Below are 8681 nucleotides of genomic sequence, written 5' to 3' on the forward strand. Positions count from 1 at the left end.
AGTGAGAGACAAAAACAATTGATATTTTTTTAGCATCATGTGCAGAGGAAACACATCACCAAGCCCAAGTGAAGCATCTCGCCCTGTTTGGGGGCTTCAGGAGCAACAGCCCTTGGAGTATGCCTTCCAGCTCTAGGAGGTGTTACCAGAAGTATAACAACATGGTGATTCATGACCAAGCAACAAGTATAGCTGACAGCAGGGCTGGATGCAGCTGCAGTGGTGATGGGGGGAAGGCTGCCTGGCCCCCATCACCTGAAACGGACTGTGACCAGAACTAATGTGGACAGGCTGTGGGATGCTTGGCAGCCTCCCTGAACTCTTCCTATAAATCTCCCTCTATTAGAAGGTGAGGAGGAGCAAAAGCAGTGTGAAATTAAAGGAGTTGTCTGTAGAGAACAGATATACAAAGGCTGGTCAAAGAGGGGAGCAGAGTGGCTACACATGAGGAAATGCTTCATGATAATGAGTCATGGGAAATAATCTCTCAAGAAAGGTTAAAGATGACCCATTACTTGGGATATTTGTGGCCAGATCAAAGTAAAATGCAAATCCAATGTACATTAAACAGGAGACTGTCACTACAGCCTCTTGGAGTCCCAAGGCTGCCCGGGCACTGCACTGGTGGAGCGCCCCCAGGAAGACTTTCTTGTGCCCCTTCCCTTTAGTGCTCTCACTGTGGCCATGTGCAAAAGGCACAGCCATGGCGGCACGAAACACAGCATGGACACTTGGGCTAGTGGAGCTGTTGGCCCCATCTGCTAGACGGCCAGGACCTAAGAAGGAGGAGACACCTACTTTGGCAGTGGGCTTGAGAGATTTACAGGCAGCAAAACCAGCCTGCGATGTGGGAGCCCTCCATCCCACTCCAGGCTCTATAGGGGAGGAAGAGGAAGGGGAGGAATCTTGTTTCCCAGTTTCCCCAAAGCCTTTTTGTCCCCTTTTTGTCCTTGTCACAGTCTGTCTTGTTTCTCCACACCCTCAGCTTGCCACCCTAGCTCTAGTTTCCAGGACCATCCATTTTATGATTTCTACCCACCAGAAGTAGAAATGTTCAGACTTTTAACCATCTGGCAGACTGCAGAAATGAGATGTGAACACATCTGACTCCACATAACAAAGGGTTAGTGTAAAGCATATATATCAGCCAGAGCATTGAAAATGCATTTGGTACTCTTCAGTTTGCTCTTTCCTGCCTACGAAAAAGATAATTTTTGTTTAAAAATGGCCTCACTTAAGGAATTATCCATGCCATTAGTCCCCAGAACAATAGAGATTAAAGTCTCTAGACCATCCCCTATCAAAATAACATACTTTTCTTTGAACATGTCATTAACACTGTTTTCCATCTGGCTGTTGGCAGCAATCTTGGATTTGCTCCGAATTGCTGAAAGTTCATCAATTACAGTACACAGAAGCCATTATCTCTCTTTTCCTTTAGCAAGAAGGTATTTGCTCAGGCAAAGAGAAGGAGGCAGAGTTCAAGAGAAAAGAAAAAAAAAAAAAAGGGAAAAGAAGAATTTACTCATGTAAACTCTATGGCAATCATTTGGTTACAATCCAGAATTCAAAACTTCTGAGAAGTAAATCGCAACTTCTGCATATAAGGAGATTCTAGCTTCTAGCTTTCAAATACAGTAGTGATTCTGGCATTATTACAGCATACTCACGTATGCCGACAGAGGATGGAAATAACACACCAGATTTTAAGCCTGGCACTTTGGGGGCTCAGTGAATGAGCTCTGGTGCACATGAGTGTGTCACCCACATTCATGATAAACTCAGTTCCTTTATTTTATGAGAATTCAGAGTAAACCAGGGCTATTGCTCAAACAAGACTTAGCAACTGTGATCCAGCTCGCCTAATTAGTAAGAAGCATAGTGAAACTGAAACAGTGGTGTTACCCTGTCAGTATAGATGCAGGGGAAGAACTTTTAAAGTTTTGCCAGAATAATGAATGAAGTACACAGTGAGGGGTAAGCAAAGGGGATGAGACTTACAGCTACTCAGCAACGGCAGCTTTGGGGACTGCTGATACTGATGCTTTTTCACATCTGTCACCAAGGGACATTTGTAACCCACGAGATGAGAGCCTGCATGCAGCAGTTATCCTGGAGCAGCTGTCAGGCAGCAAGTTTGCAGTCCAGATAACCCACAGTAGCTTGTTCACCTCTGTGCACTGGGGCTAAAGACACTGTCTCACAGCTAGAGGCCATCGCAGGCAATACATCCACAGGGTCATCACCGATTCATACCTGTGGGAGGTTTGGCTCATTAGCCAACAACTATCAGGAGCAGTTATTCCATATTTTCTGGAGGGGATGGGAGTATGTTATCAAATTGACTCCAGTGGTGACATACTGTGATACAGTAGTATTACATACTCCATATGGATCGCCTACTCAACTATGCTGCAATGTGTCTGCCACCAGCTTACTTCACATGTGACTTTGGGCAAAGCTCTTTGTATCTTTGGCTCAGTTTTCCATGCTCTCACTCTTAGCTGAGCTTCCCAAATATCATTTTATAAGCAATGAAAGAAGTGCTTTAGCAATGCAAAGAATCCACAAAGACTAGGCTCCTAGCTTAGTCAAGATCCTAAAAAGAGGTGGAAGGAAAAGCCTGACTTTATCCTCCTTATCCCAGAGGATAATACTAATTCTATCCTCCTTCCCTTCTTGTTCCCCTTGCCCATTCAGGCAGAGACTGTATTGTACATACAAAACTACCAGCATAATGAAGTCTTGGATTCTATTTAGAGACTCTACAATTCCAGGAAAAATAACAGATTATATCAGACCCAGAATATGCTCCTTAATGAATAATACAAGTTTAAAAAATCAGATTTAACCATAACACAACAGATTAGGTACATCCAGCAGCTTCTCTACACTGCCACAATTTGAAATCCAACATATTCTTTGGCCAGCAAAGGAGTTCTGGGATCAGGTTTTGTAATACTTCCAATGACAACACGGGATGCTGTGCACGGAGATGTGCATGTGCCACCTAATTCATAGCCTAGGCACATAAATGCTAAATTCAGGAGTAATTTTCAGAAACAGGTACAGAGTAATTCTTCTATTTCTTCTGAGAAACCAGCTTTTCCTTCATTGTAATACTAGGTACAGCTTTCAGATTTGGTAACCTCAATTTGATAGATTCAGAGGCAACAACCTCTAGTTACATCTACAGAACAACTGAGGTTGTATGGACACAGACCAGATGAATTTGGCTCGAAGTGTTTGATGTCCTCTGAGAATTTTTATTAAAAATGTCCTCTTTGATTAAGCTATCTGGCATGTAAAGTGTCCCTGGTTTTCAACTTCTACAAGGCAAAAGGTGGCTATGCAATCCACAAGCACCTCTGTTCAGCTGCTGCCATTCACCAGTCTCTTCAGTCTTCCTAGATCTCAAAATCATCACCAAGGAACAGAAAAACTGAACCACCTAAATATACACAGACGAAATCTTCCACTGGCATAAATCAGCCTTGATTCAGTGGAAACTATACCCATTTATCCCAGGTTAGACTCCATTCCTGATAAATGCAGTAATTTCTTTACCTTCAAGCCATACCCTGGATTCTTCCTCTCCCAGTGAGGACCAAATGAACAGCAGTAACTCATTTTATCCTGAGAACTGGTTCCACAAAATTCCCTCGCAGTGATGGAACAAGCTAACTAAAGTCAAATAAGCATTTGATCTTTGCAAATGAGGCTCCTGAAAGCAGAATTTAACCTTAAAAAAATAAAAGTTTTATTCAATGGTCAGTATTCACAAAGCATACATCACTAAAAACAAAAAATGCAAATCCCAGGTAGCATTTGCACTGTGTTTCTGTGACTACTGTTACAAGTTTAATGAATGACAGAACAACAAAAAGTCACATTAAAACATGTATGTAAATGTCAGTTAGTCTTGACCATACAAAGTGACAACCTAGCCACTGACTTCTTGAAAACATCTCTAAACTTTCTTTTGGTTTTGCTGAGATATAACTCTTCTTAAGTTGTTTTCTTTAATACCAGTCTAAGCAACTAGATACTTATGTACCTCCCAAATGACAAACTACCCAAAGCAAAATAGGTCAGACTGACACACAAAGGCCCAGCTTCCTGGTGAAAACTGTATTCAGCACATTCATGCAACACAGCAAAGATGGTTAATTTTCTAGAGTGACCCTTAGTGTACACAGAATAAGAGATCCACTTTTGCTGTGTTTGAAAACTTCTATGGGTGACAAAAGAACCTTGATCCCCTGACACCATAGACAAAAATCTTCCTTAACATTATGATTAACATCAAAAATTTTCTAGCACCCAATTAAAATGATAGCCTTTTTCAGTGGCATGGGCAGGGTAGAGATGTGAAGACAGAGTTGGTTGCAGAGAGTCCTGTCTACAAACTCCTCTCTGGTGTGCAGACTCATTAGAGAAAACCTTCTGGAAGAGTGAGGGAATAAACAAACCTCAACAAACATGAGCGCCTTGTACCCAAGACCTTTCAACTATCAGAAACTGCACAAATGACTGTCCAAAAATAATTTCTTCATTCTAATGAGGAGTATTACATAACAAGAAATCATTTGTCTTGCTTTAAATAAAATAAACACTTATTTTCTTAACAGTTTGCCACTGATCCAAACTAATGGTACTATTTTAAGCCTTTGGTCATAGCAAACCTTATTACACTAGGGTGCTGATCACACAAACCACTGGACACACACTCATCTTTTTCAATGTGAGTAGTCTTACTTATTTCAGCCCTCTCACAGGCACTAAACATGTGTGGAACTGCTCGAAGATCACAGTCAAAATTCCCCATGTTTTACTGAACTGGAACTAAAGGTCTGAACATGTACATTTTCTTGACCACATCAAATGTTTCTTTCCTTTATGCTTGGGCAAAACACAAGGCTGTGACTCAGGTGAAACTAGGCATTAGGGAGCAACAGGAACACAGGATCACCATATCAATTATGGATGCCTCATTGAGGCTGAAAAATGTAAAGCTTAATCTTTAGTAGCCATGGAATGAAGCTGCCCAAACAGAATGAAGCTGCCCAAACAAAATGAGGACACACATATTAAGACTTTCAAAACATTCCCAAAATTGGACAGGATCTGCCTGGGCACTGGAATCCAGCACTTAACCATTTCTCATTCAGGAAGAGAGCACAAGAGCTGTGAGACTGGTTACATTTTCTCCTGGTAGCGGGAAAGGCAGATTTTAAAATAGCACACATACATAATGCAAATGAAATCACCCTTTCTGCAAAAAATATGTCTCTGAATATTCATATTGCCATATTCATTTATCTTTCGCATTAATTTTCTGCACATGTTCAGGCAGAAAGCTTAAATCATAAAACTGTCAAATCTTAATAATTCAGACACTCCTAGAAAGTGATCTTCAACGTTACAGCTCTAAATGTGCACAGATGAGGCTGTGTCTGCTTATTCAAGAGAAGAAACAATACCATGTGACCTACCTGACGGAGTACAGTTAACTAAAGAAAACCATACCAAGGATGACTGTAATGAACCCAGTTTGTCCCTTCTATCTCACCACAGCAATGATAGATAGCTAAGGCCATCACACCAAAGAGTCGTTCCCACGTCCCATGCACTATACTTTCTCATGGCTGATTTTTAAGAATGTAGTTATATCCACTTTTAAAGTCTAAATGAACAGAGCATCCATCCCTGGCAGCTTTCTGAAGAATGTGTTTAGACCAAAGCAGACCCCAATGACATAAACAGAAATGTGAGGGATTTGATGTCTAGTTGGCTAGCTTTTCTATCCCAAATGCAGTATTAAAGTAATTGCCTTCCTTGCACCCTTTTTTCAATGTAACAGCAACTTCTGTGTGCTGTTCTGGTGAAAATAGCCTCCTACAGGTTCCCTTGAACATGTAACTAGAGAGATTTTTATGCAGCTCTCTTTTAATTGATGTAACAAGATGCATGCATACCCAGCCTTCCCCTCACAAACTCCCATGGTTAAAAAAACCTATTTCAAATACCAGTTTTGGCAGAAAGCATGAAACTGAGTTCTTCTTAATGTTATTCTTGCACTGTGGAAACTTAAACAGCATGAAGAGGAACTAAATCCACTTAATATTTTTGAAGTCTTACTGGTTGAAATCCAGGTGACAAGACAGGTTGAGGCATGACTGCTTTCAGTGGGGGTGTTCTGCTCTTTTCATAAAAACAACTGAAAACTGTTAAAGTGCTGGGTTTTGGAAAACTTGGAGGGAAGGAACAAGCTCTCACACTACTGCCAGTCGTTCTAGTATCTAAACACAATTCAAAAATGCTGTAGGGAGTTATATAGAGAGCTTCTTTCATTCACTGCCTTTAACGGGAAAAGTGAGTTGTTTAAAATAATATTCCATTTTTATTCAGTTAAAAATAAGTTGAAAAACGAAGCTTTTCTATAGAGAGCTGCTGACTGGTAAATAGCAGTCGACTGAGAAGAAACTCCATGAAAGAAGTTGTAGAAAATGTAACTTCAAGGAAAGACAGAAAGACAGAAAAGCAGTCAGAAAGAATAAAAGAAAACTTTTCACTTAGAGCCTGCTTAGCGTGGCTGCTCTATTTCTTTGATTATAGCAAACTTATTACACTAGCAGTATTTTAGACAGCAAAATCCATGTGAATGGTAAGTGCAATTTCATCATATTATTTGTATGTAAGTATCACTAAACAGGCTTTCCCACCTAAGACACTGCGATAAGACTATCTTTTTATTTTGTGAAACAGAATTGCTTTTTCTTCTCCAGAAGCAGTCAGGAAACCATTTCCAAACAAAACCCCTAGATGATGAAATAGTGAGGCAGAAATAGAGTATCCCCCAAACCAGTCTGTTTGTGAGGCTCAGATGCTGTTGTTTATGTGCAGTGCCCCGAAATGTCTTGTTCTTAGCAACACATCATCAGCTATGCCTGCTAAGCCTAGCAGGTTCCTAGTCTTCAGTGAAGAAGGATAAGAAGGACACAGTAATAGTAGCAATAACAATAAAGTAAAAACACAACAGTTTTTGAAATGTAGCAAAACGAAGCAAAAACAATGTTGCTTTTAAAGGCAAAAGCACAGTTCAATGTCTACACTCCTATGACTTACATAAAACTATGCACTGAATCTTTTCAACAGGATGTTTCTTTGGCCCTGAATTTTTGCATTATGCTCATCTTCCTCCTCTGTTGAACTTAATGTTTGCCACTGGCTTTCATGGAGCAGAACTGGGGACATATGAATTCAGTATTTTTCAAGTATTTTATCAAGCATACCAAACATTAAAGGATGATCAAGGGATTTTAATCTTAGAAAAAGTTTTCCTCAAAATATCCACATACTTCAGAGCACATCATACAGGTGTCAGCAACAAAGACTACAGGACTGACTCAGACAATAGCATATAAATATTGAGGAATAAACAGCCAGTGTTGTGCAGTAGCACAATTTCTAAACATGCAAGAAAACCTGCAGTATGTATACATATTCTTTCATTTTATCACTCTCAAAACATCTGAGGACTCACAATAAACAGGAAACTAACCTTGATGTGAGCTGCTGGATCTGGGACAGTCTGAATCATGTCCTTTAACAGGCCAATGTGTTTACCAGGAGCTCAGATCCCAAGGCAGCTGCATAAGCAAAGAAACAAGAGTCACATGATTGTATCTTAAAAGTTTATTTTCAATAGAAATCTCTTATCTTTTTATAGACTGATAAGCATCTTTCCTTCCCCAGACCTCGTCAAGAACCAGTAAAGCTGAAGCTCTAAGACATTTCTGTTTCCACACAGTCTGTTTAGGATATATTTCATACAGGAGAAAACAGCCCTAAAATTCTCATGGAAAATTGGTCTTTATCTGTAATGGACGATTTTCCCAAAATAAGAACTCTGGGATGTGCTCTGCCTTGCACAGTCCCATTATCCACCCAAGATATCAGGGATTTCCACAATCCCTACTTCCCAATTTAGAAACATACAGCAGGATTGGGACAGATTTGGAGCTCATATAAATAAGTATAATTTCACTGAAGTTCTGCCCATTTACAAGAGCTGCAAATCTGGTCCAGGCGCTCAATTAACAGCACTTCAGAGCGTGGATCTTCTGGGATCCCTTATCCATGTCCGGTAATAAAGTACAGGGGGGCTGGGACAGGCAGGGAGCATTTTTCTGCACGTGCAGGGGGTAGGGGACCATTAAAACAATTTAAAATAATAAAAATATTTAATGTAAATAATGTAAAGTACTGCTTAGTAACAAGAACATCAAACAACTGCTAATAAATTGGGATTGATAAATCAGGGACCTAGAAGACATGGAAAAATGTAGGAACATGAATATCATTTAAAGGAAACTGTTTTTTTCTCCAGCCTCCCTAAAAGCCTGGAAATTCCCATTTCTCATGCAAGAGGTTTCCTTTTGCCCATAACCTTGAACTTCTTTCATCTTTTAAAGCAGCAAGGCAGTATCAGAAAAAAAAATCTTTTCCCTCAGCATTGACTTCTTTTATTTCATCATCTGTTCTCACATTTACACTAACTTGCAAATCAAACTGCAGGTAGCTTTTACCTATTGACTCTGTAGAAATGTTGATAGACTAACTAACACTGAGTTTCAGCTTGCCCCAGAAGCAGTCCTCATGATGTAAGGGAACTATTT

General features: G+C 40.1%; 1 protein-coding gene across 2 annotated transcripts in view; it reads right to left on the reverse strand.

The window, feature by feature from the left end:
• The window catches only part of ERG (ETS transcription factor ERG), a 109676-nt gene extending 102023 nt beyond the window's left edge, over positions 1 to 7653 (reverse strand). The window contains exon 1 of one of the 2 annotated variants that reach the window (XM_074814371.1): positions 7565 to 7653. In XM_074814371.1, coding sequence (XP_074670472.1) covers positions 7565 to 7603 — 39 coding nt within the window. In that variant the 5' untranslated portion in view covers positions 7604 to 7653. The remainder of the gene's footprint in view (positions 1 to 7564) is intronic. The other variant, XM_074814369.1, reaches the window with a different exon arrangement.
• Between the last annotated feature and the right edge of the window lie 1028 nt (positions 7654 to 8681).

Source organism: Strix aluco, chromosome 2 (assembly GCF_031877795.1).
Source record: "Strix aluco isolate bStrAlu1 chromosome 2, bStrAlu1.hap1, whole genome shotgun sequence".
Classification (NCBI taxonomy): Eukaryota; Metazoa; Chordata; class Aves; order Strigiformes; family Strigidae; genus Strix; species Strix aluco.